The 14,167-nt window shown below is 40.5% G+C and overlaps 1 protein-coding gene across 1 annotated transcript; it reads left to right on the top strand.

Moving 5' to 3' along the window:
• The first annotated feature begins 1,358 nt into the window (after positions 1-1,358).
• On the top strand, positions 1,359-7,145 carry LOC129864072 (caspase b-like). Its single transcript, XM_055936657.1, has 4 exons — positions 1,359-1,535; positions 5,977-6,266; positions 6,529-6,684; positions 6,909-7,145. The coding sequence occupies exons 2-4, from the start codon at positions 5,990-5,992 to the stop codon at positions 6,938-6,940; spliced, it is 465 nt and encodes a 154-aa protein (XP_055792632.1). The 5' UTR covers positions 1,359-1,535; positions 5,977-5,989; the 3' UTR covers positions 6,941-7,145.
• The last annotated feature ends 7,022 nt before the right edge of the window (positions 7,146-14,167 follow it).

Genomic DNA, 14,167 nt, shown 5'->3' with positions numbered 1-14,167 from the left:
ATAAAAAGCATACAAAAGTACAGAAGAATCTCTTTCACAAACTACCTGTACGTGTGAGTTTCGGTGGCTGTACAGTCTCGTTACAATACCAAATGCTTCTGTACCGGATTTCTGTAACAACACACTCAGTCACTCATCATCACAATTGGTTAGCAAGCTAGTTACAGTGCCTCCTAAACATACGATTGACATCGGAAAATACATTATAAATACATTTCATTGATTGATTGATTATGCTGGGGACAATAAAATGCCTCTTTACAATGTGCAGTTTTGTCACACAACACAATGCTTCAGATGTCTCAAGTTCTGAGGGAGCATGCAATTGGCATGCTGGCTGCAGGAATGTCCACCAGAGCTGTTGCCAGATAATTGAATGTTCATTTTTCTACCACGAGCTGCCTCCAACGACGTTTTAGAGAATTTAGCAGATCATCCACCCGTTTTAGAGAATTTAGCAGGACATCCAACCGGCCTCAAAACCACAGGCCACGTGTAACCAGCCAGCTCAGGACCTCCACATCCTGCTTCTTCACTCGCGGTATCGTCAGAAGGAGGGGGGGGGGGGGGTATGGTGTCTGTAATAAAGCACTTTTTGTGGGAGAAAAACACATTCTGATTAGCTGGGCCTGGCTCACCAGTGGGTGGACCCCTGAATTTAGGACCTAATTTATTTATTTCAATTGACTGATTTCCTTATATGAACTGTAACTCAGTAAAATATTTGAAAATGTTGCATGTCCGCATATTTTTTTTTGTTCAGTATATATAGGTAGCTACACACACTCGGCTGATGACGCAGTCTAATCGGGTGCACAGAGGAAAAAGGCGCAACAGGTGCATTTATTTTGGCATTGTCTACATGTAAAACAATTATGGAAAGATATTCACAGTTTTATAATTGTTCATATTCTTGATGACTTGGGAGAATGTGTAGCTCTGTTTCCTTAACCATAATAACGATAAAGAAAAACTATTTTACCTCATAAATCTAATTGTGCTGATGGAAAAATGTCATATTCATAAATGTAAATTCACTAATAAAAAAACACTTCCGTATAAGGAATTCTAGCAGTACATTAAGAACATTCAACATTATTGTAAGTCGCTCTGGATAAGAGCGTCTGCTAAATGACTTAAATGTAAATGTAAATGTAAATTATTCTAATAAGAAAGGTGTTAAAGCAATGAATATGTGTGTTTCTTTTAAGGTATTTGTATAATCTGTAATTTGTTGTACCCCCTAGCATATGTTATCATTGTCTATTTGTGTACTTCTTGTATGTAAACAGACTATTATACATTATATTTTATTTCATTTGTTTATAAAAAGGGGCGCAACAGGATGCGCCGGAGGTCTGTAGCCTACAGCGCAAATTAGCAGAGGCAACTAACGGACGGGGCAGAGGCAACTAACGGACGGGGTGGCGAATTTGACGACGTCACAACGATTTACGGCACACAGTGGGTCCCGAACAACAATTAATTTTATATATTTAAAACATTTTTGGGGACCCAAAAGCCCACTTCGGAAGGTAAGCAGAGCTCTTATTTGCACGTGCCTGTTGTCTATACGTGATAAGCATCATAAAGCGAAAGTGAAAATAGTCTTTTGTATGATATAGACAAGTTTGTAACTTTTGATGGGAAGACTAAGTTACCATTTCAGACAGATAAAGGTTGTCTACACATTCTGAGAGAGGACGTAAACGAATGTTTGAGATATTTTTTAAAATGTTTGTTCGGTGTTGCTTAGAGTGCGATATGAATTCGTTATGGATAGTCTATAATCACGCAAAAGTCTTGAGTGAAGGAGTTGGATGGCTTTTTCCTGCGCGTAAGCCATGCGCAATGATTAGTAATCAGTTCGTAATTTGAAATAAAAAGCACCTACAATATGCCCCTCTATTCGAATAATTTTCTCTTCAACTGTCGTTGTAAGATACCTGCCTTACATGTAGCCTGGGTATCAGTCTGTTTGGGCTATCATTTCACTGCTTGCCATTCCTTGTAATGCCTCATCTTTGGCGTATGACACGGAGTACAAGGAGTGGAACCTAAGCATAAACAGACCTGGATTGCAGGCTACCTTACATGTATATTTGGGTGATTCTGCAACTACGGGCCCTTCTATGTCCTATGTCCTTATATAATAATAATAATACACAACTGTGAGGACTGACGCTGAAGATGAGAAGCAGGTACGGGGAGTCAACATTTAATTTGGAACGGACGTAGAACAGGACAGGAACGGCGTCAGCACCGGGTAACATAAGGACATACAACAGTTAACGCAGCAGCGGGGAACAGAGCTGGGGAACTGGCAAATATAGGGGAGGTAATAAAACAGGTGAATGAGTCCAGGTGAGTCCAATAATTTGCTGATGTGCGTGACGAGGTAAGCAGGTGTGCATAATGATGGTGGCAGGAGTGGGGGAGAGAGCGGGAGCAGGCGAGACACATAACAATAACAACAATAACACAATATTTTAGTTCTCAGTGTTTATTATGATTTTAGTGGCAAAGCAGAATAAAAAATTTAACTATGATGTAAACTCCAAGCAGAGCCCCAAGTCCAATGGGTATATCCTCTGGCGTGTTGATGTTAATGTGTTGATGTTCTCTGTATCCATAGCCAAAATGATTTTGCAGTGCATGGTGATCTAACAGGTTTCCTGTTTTATTCATCAGAGGTGTAGGGAGGGTGAAGTCTGTGAATCCAAAAAATATTAGTTATACAGATGATTAACAAAATATGCACACAACAGTATTCATAACTTGGTTTTTGTGGTGAATGAAAATAACAGTTTTGATACTGGTTTTCATACACATACCTTCTCCATAATGTAGAGGCCTATGAGATATTCATTGAAGAGGTAAGGAAGGAGGATGGTACATTCCTCATTAATATCCTTTTTTCAAGAGAATGTTATTTAGTTACCATGGAAACATATTGTGACACTGAAGCACATGGCTGCAGCAGACAGTTGTTCCAGATGTGATGTGCAGAAGCTGAAGTAAAATCTAGGTAAATATTGCTTGTGTAGAGAATATTTTTATTGTCAGTCATTTCCAAACAGGCTATAATTTTTTAATTTGTGGTAGAATAGAAAATAAATGCATATATTTTATGTTTTTAGTGTAAACTATATGCTAAACATAATTAATAAAACATAATTTCCATCACAGTCATTTTCATCACAAAATTAACTGTGTTGGAAATGACAGAACGTGGTGGAAATGACAAAAATCCATGATATTATTAGTTCTAACTTTTTTAAACTTTAGGCTTATTGTCACGATCGTCGTCGTAAGCATACTCCGACCAAAGCGCAGCGCGATATGGATTCCACATGTTTATTCAATGAAACGCACAAAAACAATAAAGAACAAACAAAACGTGACGTTCTGGAGTGCTCACAGGCAACCACACAAACAAGATCCCACAAAAAAACAGTGGGGAAATTGCTGCCTAAATATGATCCCCAATCAGAGACAACGCTAAACAGCTGCCTCTGATTGGGAACCATACCAGGTCAACATAGAAATAAAACAACCTAGATTACCCACCCTAGTCACACCCCGACCTAACCAAAATAGAGAATATACAGGCTCTCTATGATCAGGGCGTGACACTTATTTAATCATGTTTTAAATTTGTTTATAAAATGCTCCAAGGTGTGCACAAGTTGAAAACTTAAGTAGTATTTTTCTTTGTTTTTAGAAGATGTCACATAAGCAGCACAGAGGTCACAGACATAGAAACAACATTTAAAAATGATCCTATACGATACCAGGAACATCTGCAAAAAGACAGGGAGAGATACTAGAAGAAAAAGAAAAGGGAGAAGTGAAATCTATCTCTGAGCTTACAAAGCCAGAACAAAGAAACAAGAGAAGACAATGGAAATGCAACCAACAGAATAGAAGACAGACTTTAAAGAGAACCTTTGCAATGGAGACCTACCTATCAGGCAACACACCACCTCAGCCACCAGATGACTTGCAGCCAGAACATGAGGCTAACATACCTGCCTCTAACTTACCTGCCCCAGATGCAAGCGTTGATACCCCTTTCTCATCATCTGCAACGGGAATGAGAAGTTTGGAAGAGGTCGCTCAAAAACATACAGAGATCTTTGCATGACAAATGTCAAACTTGATAAAACTTTATGGAAAGCTGAGAAATACAAAAAAAGGTATGATCAACTGATGAAGAAAATAGAGAGACAAGATTCCCCAAAGACAAAACAGCAAATGAAAGGAACTCCGAAGAACGTGACAAGGATTTAATTCTTTCAAAATGCCATCATTGCAGAGTTAAAGCAAAAGTATCAAAAAATGCTCAGTGCCAAGGACAAACAAGCGGCTTCAAAAACGCTCAGAGGCAAAATCCTGAGAAAGTGTGGCCTGGTCAAAGCCGCAAACAGAGTATTTGGATTTTCAGGTAAAAGCAATGAGGGCAAATGAAAACAGGCCAACAAGTCTTCAATACTCCACAGGAAAAAGCAGTGTAACAGAATTAGCACTGCCACAGAAGAGAAAATCACTAGATTCTATGAACGTGATGTCAACAGTAGAGCAACAACAGGGAAAAATAACACACAAACAAAAAAACAGAAGAGCTTCTTGAATGGCACAATTCAGAATCTTTATCAGATTTTTAAGAGGGAATATTCAGAGATTAAAATGTCCTACTTTTAATTCTGTAAAAGATGTCCTTTTTGGGTTGTCAAGCCAACAGTCCAGGATAGGGACACGTCTCTGCAAAACCCACGCCAACCTCCAGTTCATGGCGGACAAACTACAGCATCACAAAGTGATCGGCTGCAGGTGCTATGAGAACCTTGTTGAGTCGTTGTGCTGTGAGGCCCTGAAGAAAGAGTGCATGTACAGAGGAGTTTCCTTCGCCAAACAAAATAGCTTAAATATCTGACTTTGATGCTGGTGAGCAGACATGATGGTTTGAGTGGAAAAAAACCTGAGGCGAGAGAGGAAAAATAAAGAGGGAAACATGGAGAAGTTCACTGTACATTTGACAGTAAAAGAAAAGGTGTGTGTCACACTGCAGATTCTATTGGAGGACTTCTCCAAAGGATTGAAAGAGAAGTTGGGGAAACGTGTACAACATTTGAAACCAATACTCCAAACTGAGAGAATTAAAAGAGAATCTGCAGAAAGAGGAGATCATAGTGCATATTGACTTTGCAGAGAACAATCTGTGTAAATACACCAGTAATATCCAGGCAGTTCACTTTGGTGATTCTCACAAACAGGTGACCCTCCACACCTATGTTGGATATACCACAAATTATACAGTTTCACTTTGCTCACTGAGCTCTTCTATGTGGCATGACCCCTCTGCTACCTGGGCCCATCTCTCAAAAACACTGGCCTACTTCCTTGAGCTTTGCCCATTGGCTACATTTGGAATCTTACTTTGTCTTATATTGATTACATGTTTAACAATGGTTGTTGTTCAAGATATTTGCAATAAAAACACATTTTCATGAGTTTTTTTTACCCAGATGCCATTTCCACCCCACCCTTTTTTTTAAGGTAAATTAGTATATTATGTATAATTTACATTGATTGATTTGTTTTAGATAGGGAAATCATATGGTTGTTATCATAATCTCACGAAAAGGTTGGGTGGAAATATAATATTTCTCATGATAAATGAATGTTTTCTATAGAGCAAATCAGATTTTTTTTCTGCATGATAAGTGGCTCAAACTGTAAATGCTGTATCCCCATCTGTATTCACTGATCATTTCCTTTCCCGCAATAAGTTACAATGTACTTACAAGAGTAACCCTAATCCTAACATCAGCCCTTAACCGTAACCCTCCTTTACAAAGGTCCACAGTGTGTGTAACACCGAGTAGTTACAATAGTACTATTTATCCCACACTGTCTGGAATACAGGAACAATTACACATGTTTTTCTCACCTATTCTAATATTCTGTGTCTAGTGATTGACCTACAATGGCGCCTCGTTCGGAATCGGGTCTGCTGCTGGAAACTCTGAAGAAGCTGGGCAAATCTGATCTAAAGACATTTCAGTGGCACCTGATAAGTGGTGATGTGTTGGAGGGCTTCTGCTCTATCCCAAAGGCCGGGTTGGAGTTTGCTGACAGGGAGGACACTGTGGATAAAATGGTGGAAACTTACACGGCAAAGGATGCTGTGAAGATCACACTGGCGATTCTGAAGGAGATTAAACAAATAAATCTTGCCATGGAGTTAAATGATAAGTACACAGGTAATACATCAGGTTTGAAAATATATGTATTCCCTGTCTTAAAACAGGTTCAAAGCTGTACATTATGATAGGAAGGGCTTATCCATTTGATCTGATTCTCAGACTGCACTTATGCTCTGTTTTGGCAGAACAATGTAAACCATTATGAAGGAGAAATGCAGTTAACTGTTATTGTCTATTTCCTCTCTCTCTCTCTCTCTCTCTCTCTCTCTCTCTCTCTCTCTCGCTCTCGCTCTCGCTCTCGCTCTCGCTCTCGCTCTAGCTCTAGCAGGAGGTCCAGGCCAAGTTGGGGAAGCAGGTGCAGGGAGGGGATCTTCTGCTGTCCAACCCATCACAATCTCAGCTCAGAATGGGGGCTTTGTCTTTTCTCCCATACTGACTGGTAACACTGTTGCTGGATCAGTCAATTTCCCTACAGGTAATGATGGGCAATATAAAATACACAATCATCAAAAATGATTTCAAACTAAATAATCAACTGACAATTGCACACATATAAGATATGAATTCAAATAGTGTTCAATTAAACATGAATAGATCTCACTCAATCATCTTAATCGCAGCAGCTGGCACATAGGAGAGCACAAATTATCTCCACTTAATTTATCTGCATGAATTGATATACCTTCTCTGTTCTTGCAGGTCCTGCAGCATCCCAACATCCCGGGCCCTGAAAGAAGAAGACCCATTTCTGATGTCAGACCTGGAGGGATAGACCACCTCCTAATACACTGCCATATCCATAATTGGCAACTTCATTCCTATATAAGACAAAATGTTTAAAAAATCATGCAAATTATCATAGTTTTCTACATAATTGTATTAGATATATTTTTTTTAAATATTACAACATGAATTAAAAAATACATTCCAATGAAATTGGCTTATGTGTCATATCATGTCTCTATTGAACAAGGTTTGTTTTTTACCTTTTTATGTTCTTGTGTTTGTGGCACTGAAGGGATGTAGAGGATGTGTGACAGATATGTTTCCATCACAGGAGGCTGCTGAGGGGAGGACGGCTCATAATAATGTCTGGAATGGAGTAAATGGAATGGTATCAAACACATGGATTCAGTTCCAGCCATTAGTATGAGCCCGTCCTCCCCAAATTAAGGTGCCACTGGCCGCCTGTGGTTTCCACATAGGCAGGGCAACTCTCAGGTAAGAGACCTATACCCCTTAAAAGTTTGTGAGCAGGCCTTCTTATAAAATCTCAACCCTTTTTAAGAAGCAAATATAGGACTATCTTTGGTGACATACAATCCCACTCTGCATATAATTGAACCCCATTTCACATCACTGTCAGTGATGAAGAGCCAGAGCCCTAATTCATCCACAAGATGGCAGTCTTGTCTGCAATGTTGAGCCTGGCAGTAGCAAGGGCTGCAGTATCAACAAGTTCAGAGCTGGGAGGTTACTTGTTGAATATTGAGATTATTAACTTTGTGACCTTTGAGTGATGACCTCTCCTGGTCAATATAACTGGCCATATTGATTGCCCTGGGGGACCTTTTAGGGCCCGTTCCATCATAGACGTGGGAGGAGCAGGCAGAGAGACTTGGCACCCCTTCAAAATGGGATGAAGACCTACGTACTCAATATCCGTTCACCACATGCACATGGTGTAGTGATGTCCTAACCTGGCACTTTAGTGAACCCACTGTTTTACCATATCTGTCAAAGACTACATGGAGATGACATTTCATGGACAGGCTATTGAGAATAGTATAGCTGTTATCATCAATAGGCTACTGCAGGCGTGAGAGTGTAGTCAGCTGTTTTCTCTCTCCTGATGATAACCTGGTGACAGACGGGTGACCTGCAGCTGCTGCTGCCTGCCTTTCTGCCTGTGTGGGAAGATGCAGGACAGTTTAATACGAGCGAGAGGGCAGGCAGGAGGGGAAAAAGGGAGGTAGGGAGTGAAAGAGAAAGGAGGGTGATAGAGAAAGGCGAGGGGGCGAGAAGGAGGCAGGAGGAGGGGGGATGAGAGAAAGTGAGTCCTCATTAATGTTTTATTTATTTATGTTAGAGGCATAGAGAGGAGAGCGCTGATAGGCAGCTACTCCCCTGGCAGCAACAGGAGCAGAGAGGATCCTGGGAGACTTGCAACAATAATATAAATCTTATGGACATGTGGGGAAAGTATTAATGGAAATGTCTGTTATAAATTATGGTGATTGTCGGAAACTCTTCAAGCTTCCAAACTCTTCAAGCTCCCAAACTCTTCAAGCTTCCAAACTCTTCAAGCTATATTCCCGGTGAAGGCATAATACTCCGGGGGCGGACGGTGAAGTCGCTTATCAGCCCGCTCATGGGTAATCACTTTAACGTGCGCGTCGTCTGCAAGTCACTCTCCACTTTCTCCCTGTTTATTAGCAAGTCTGTGGCGCCCCATAACTGACAACTAAATACTGCTTCAAAAATGGGTTTTGTGGACTAGGTAAAAATAAAATGGGATTTGAAATGGCTTTGCTGTGCTGTCATCCTCGTTATTTGTCAGATTGCCTGTCTAATGATGGTTAATAATAGAGGCACAGCATGCTTGGAGTACTGCTCACCATCCACAGCCCCTGCCAACTATCTCCATTACTCTAATATGTAGAGGTACTATTTCCAGTGGTACACACACTGGACAGTTTCCACTCTCAGTCAGTGTTGTGCTAGGTCAGCTCAGTACCCTCCAGTCCTATAGTCCCTCTATTTACATTGCCTTCACATGCAGTAGTGATTTTATAGATTTGATTTTAATATTGCATTCTGCGTGATGGATTTTCTGTCTGTGACAGGTTAAGCAGTACTGTAAGGTCCCACTGGGTACAGACATCAGTTCAACATCTATTTTTGATTGCATTTGGTTAAAATGTCAACTAACCTAAATGAAATGTGAAATCAACAAAACATTTCACCATGACATTGGATATGGATTAAAAGTTGTGTGAAAAAAGAACCATGGTATACAGAACCAATCATTTAGATGTGTCTGTCTTATTTATGTCTGCCTTATTTATGTCTGCCTTATTTATGTCTGCCCAAAAAAAGCATTGAGTGGAAACTATGAAAGCTGTGAGTTTTTAAAAAGTGGATTTTGGTCTTGGAGAAATTTTGGGATTACTTGGATTACTTTTCGCAAACCCAATCAGTTTTCCGCATTTTTTGTTGTTGATGTTGAAATGACTTGGAAACAACGTTGATTCAACCAGTTTTTGTCCAGTGGGGTGTGTGTGAGCGTGAAGCGTAACTGTGTGTGCGCCTATGTGTTCAACTGCGTGTGTGTTTCTGAGTAATGTACAGGACGTGGGAGTACGCCTGTGTGTCTATGATATAATGTGTGTGTGTGTGTGAGAGAGCGAGGGAGCACATGTGAATTCATGCCCCTCAACACTCACACAGTTGGTTCTTTCATTGTGCAAAGCTTGCGTCACAACCCATACAAACCCCTCACTTCTCTCTCTGCCATGGCCACAGGCTAGAGCAGAGTTACAGTTGAAGCCTTTTAATTATGCTCGTCAGTGTGTGCTAGCTGGGATCAGGCCTGCCTGCCTGTGGGTACATTAATCACATTGCTCTCAACTGACTCCAGACCAGTCCTATCTTGTGTAGAAAGCTAGCTTTACATACGACAAGTGGGGAGACAGGTATCATATCAAAATATTGCTTTTGGCACTTGGGTGCACAGAACACAACCTCTTTGTCTCTATCCCAGACCTGGTATTCAGATGTAAAGTGGTGTTTTTAGAGGTAATAATTATATAGTATCTGTTTCTCTAAGAAGTTAAATAATATGTTAAGAGGAAGCTTGCCACTAATTATCATTTTTTTTCCCAGCATGAATTTGTAATGTAGTTCATGTCTTTCCTTTCTATGGGATTTTTATGGAAAACCATTGGAGGGGAGCAACGGAGACCAATCTACCACAGACCATGTATGTCCTCATATGTTCTCATACTGTGTTGCTGGGAGTCGACCCCATAGGAAACTCCTTCTCAAGACACACTCTCCCCCATGTTTGACTCAGGTATGGAGTAGACCCATTCTCTTATGCCCTCTAGCCCTTTCTCTCTCTATCTTGCTCTCTCTCTATATATATATTTTTCTCTCTTTCTTTGTCTCTCTCTCTCTGTCTTTTACTCTCTCTATCTATCTCTATATATACAGTTGAAGTCAGAAGTTTACATACACCTTAGCCAAATACATTTAAACTCAGTTTTTCACAATTCCTGACATTTAATCCATGTAAAAATGCCCGGTTTTAAGTCAGTTAGGATCACCACTTTATTTTAAGAATGTGAAATGTCAGAATAATAGTAGAGAGAATGATTTATTTCAGCTTTTATTTCTTTCATCACATTCCCAGTGGGTAAGAAGTTTACATACACTCAATTAATATTTGGTAGCATTGCCATTCAATTGTTTAACTTTGGTCAAATGTTTCGGGTAGCCTTCCACAAGCTTCCCACAATAAGTTGGGTGAATTTTGGCCCATTCCTCCTGACAGAGCTGCTGTAACTGAGTCAGGTTTGTAGGCCCACACATTTTCTATAGGACTGAGGTCAGGGCTTTGTGATGGCCACTCCAATACCTTGACTTTGTTGTCCTTAAGCCATTTTGCCACAATTCTGGAAGTATGCGTGGAGTCATTGTCCATTTGGAAGACCCATTTGCGACCAAGCTTTAACTTCCTGACTGTTGTCTTGAGATGTTGCTTCAATATATCCACATAATTTCCCTCCCTCATGATGCCATCTATTTTGTGAAGTGCACGAGTCCCTCCTCAGTAAAGCACCCCCACAACATGATGCTGCCATCCCCGTGCTTCATGGTTGGGATGGTGTTCTTCGGCTTGCAAGCCTCCCCCTTTTTTCTCCAAACATAATGATGGTCATTATGGCCAAACAGTTCTATTTTTGTTTCATCCGACCAGAGGACATTTCTCCAGAAAGTACGATCTTTGTCCCCATGTGCAGTTTAAAACCGTAGTCTGGCTTTTTATGGCGGTTTTGGAGCAGTGGCTTCTTCCTTGCTGAGCGCCCTTTCAGGTTATGTCGATATAGGACTGTTTTACTGTGGATATAGATACTTTTGTACATGTTTCCTCCAGCTTCTTCATCTTGCTGTTCTGGGATTGATCTGCACTTTTCGCACCAAAGTATGTTCATCTCTAGGAGACAGAACGCGTCTCCTTCCTGAGCTGTATGATGGCTGCGTGGTCCCATGGTGTTTATACTTGCGTACTATTGTTTGTAGAGATGAATGTGGTACCTTCAGGCATTGGAAATTGCTCCCAAGGATGAACCAGACTTGTGGAGGTCTACAATTTATTTTCTGAGGTCTTGGCTGATTTATTTTGATTTTCCCATGATGTCAAGCAAAGAGGCACTGAGTTTGAACGTAGGCCTTGAAATACATCCACAGGTACACCTCCAATTGACTCAAATGATGTCAATTAGCCTATCAGACGCTTCTGAAGCCATGACATACTTTTCTGGAATTGTCCAAGCTTTTTAAAGGCACAGTCAACTTCGTGTTTGTGAACTTCTGACCCACTGGAATTGAGGTACAGTGAATTATAAGTGAAATAATCTGTCTGTAAACAATTGTTTGAAAAATGACTTGTGTCATGCACAAAGTATATGTCCTAACAAACTTGACAAAACTATAGTTTGTTAACAAGAAATTTGTGGAGTGGTTGAAAAACGAGTTTTAATGACTCCAACCTAAGTGTATGTAATCTTCCAACTTCAACTGTACATACTCTCACTCGATTCAATTCAGTTTCAATTCAAGGGGCTTTATTGGCATGAAACATATGTTTACATTGCCAAAGCAAGTGAAATGGATAAACAATGGTGAAAACATAAATGTAAATATAAACAGTAAATATTACACTCGCAATTACACTCACAAGTTCCAAAAGAATAAAGACATTTCAAATGTCATATTATACCGTGTTGTAACGATGTGCAAATAGTTAAAGTACCAAAATGTACAATGGTGTTTGTTCTTCACTGGTTTCCCTTTTCTTGTGGCAACTCTCTCTCTCTCTCTCTCTCTCTCTCTCTCTCTCTCTCTCTCTCTCTCTCTCTCTCTCTCTCTCTCTCTCGCTCTTTCTCTCTCTCTCTCTCTCTCTCTCTCTCTCTCTCTCTCTCTCTCTCTCTCTCTCTCTCTCTCTCTCTCTCTCTCTCTCTCTCTCTCTCTCTCTCTCTCGCTCTTTCTCATTTGTAGATGGTGCTGTGCCTTGAGTGTATAGATGGCTGGGTCATTCAAGGGCTCCGGAATGTGTCCCCCTCACATGGCATTACTGTATATAGAGACTATACAGTATAATGCAATTACATTGCGTGTGCAGGCTTCTGGGCTTTCCACGAGACTACCACTTTACTAAAATCCCTGGACCTGCTCAAAGAGACAAACATCATTTGAAGAGCTAAAACGTTTTTTACAATAAACTTCTCAGGAAAAAAACAAAATTAAAAAAAAACCAGAACAAATACTATTTAAAATAAATTTAAACAGCTGAACATGCAAGCAGAACTGCTATTATATTTAACAACTTTAAATACCTTTCAATAAATAAACAGCGATGAATGTGTTTTTGTATCAACACATTTGATGATATGCCTGTTCATTTATTGCTTTCAATCATGTGTCTTCATCAATGGTCATCATGGTAAATAGTTTGAGAGATTTCCTCTCCATACTTAGCGGCACCATCATGTGCATTCATATTCAGCATAACCTTTACATAGCAAAACACTATCTGTCAGTTTGTTGCCAGGTCCACGAATCAATTGGACATGTTTGTGAATGAGGAGTCTACACAGAATGGAAGCCATTGTGTGTTAGCATGCCGCAAGTATGGCAGCATCCCTCTCTGTATCCTTTTCTGTCTCTTCCTCTATCTTCCTATATCTTCCTCTACCTTCTCCATGATACGCCAATGGTAAAAGGTCAGTGAGAATACTACTCTAATTGGCATTCCACTTTTTAAGGAAAGCTTTGGAAAACACATGTTGGGTGTCTATCACCAATCCCTGGGTCTACAGGAACTGTGTGGTGGCACACTGCTTGCAAGCCTGTGTGCGTGCATGTGTTTGTGTGCACATGTGTGTAGCCTGGCATGCCCCATGGCTGAAGGTTGTGTTACTGCTGCACTCAGTCCAGATTTAGTTAGCGCTTTTTCACCTCTGCCACATCAAGAATGGAGCCTGACATGAGATAAAAAAATAAAAAAAAGATTTGGCAACTGTGTTAGAATTTCAGCCACAGAGTGAAGGAGAATGCATTGTACTGACATCAAATTTGTTTTATTTTAACGTAAAATCACACAATACGAGTTTTAACATGAAGCAGGGATAGGAACATTTTTCAGTATCTATGCAATACTATCAATGGTGTGTCAGGGACTTGTGTGTTTGAGAGGCATACTAATGCTGTAACATAATGCAAATACCAGACATAGATTTGAGGCAGGCAGGCAGGCTACCTCCCCAAAGTCAACTCCTGCATGTTGACTTTTCTTTGAAGCCCAGAACATGACTATGCTCCATAACATTTATAGCATTAAGTATGCCGTTATAAATTATGAAAATGTAAGAAAATGTATATGTCCTAGACATCTATGAAGTCCCTTTTCAGAAGTGCCCTTGGTACAATCTCTGTGATAAACAGTCTTGTGCACCCCTCCCACCCCCGCCCCAAGTGTTGATGAATGAGCCGCTGACAGATGGTCACGTGACTCAGCGCAGCCTATCCCACAGTGTTATCTGCACCAGGGGAACTGGTAGTCATCCATCATCCCTCAGTTTGAATGGCAAGACCTGGTCCTTAGTAGGCTGGGAGGCCCATCATCACTGCTCCTGGAGTAAGGACAGACCAATAGCACCAAGACTGAGAACCAG

The sequence above is a fragment of the Salvelinus fontinalis genome, chromosome 10 (genome assembly GCF_029448725.1).
Source record: "Salvelinus fontinalis isolate EN_2023a chromosome 10, ASM2944872v1, whole genome shotgun sequence".
Taxonomy (NCBI): Eukaryota; Metazoa; Chordata; class Actinopteri; order Salmoniformes; family Salmonidae; genus Salvelinus; species Salvelinus fontinalis.
The sequence above is the reverse complement of the archived record's forward strand: the minus strand, read 5'-3'. Positions and strand labels throughout refer to the sequence as shown.

Bases quoted from the DNA above. Each gene is read 5' to 3' on its own strand.
- LOC129864072 (XM_055936657.1), top strand. From the start codon at position 5,990: ATGGCGCCTCGTTCGGAATCGGGTCTGCTGCTGGAAACTCTGAAGAAG. The intron at 6,267-6,528 runs GTAATACATCAG...CTCTCGCTCTAG, and splicing joins GTTAAATGATAAGTACACAG to CTCTAGCAGGAGGTCCAGGC. The intron at 6,685-6,908 runs GTAATGATGGGC...CTGTTCTTGCAG, and splicing joins ATCAGTCAATTTCCCTACAG to GTCCTGCAGCATCCCAACAT.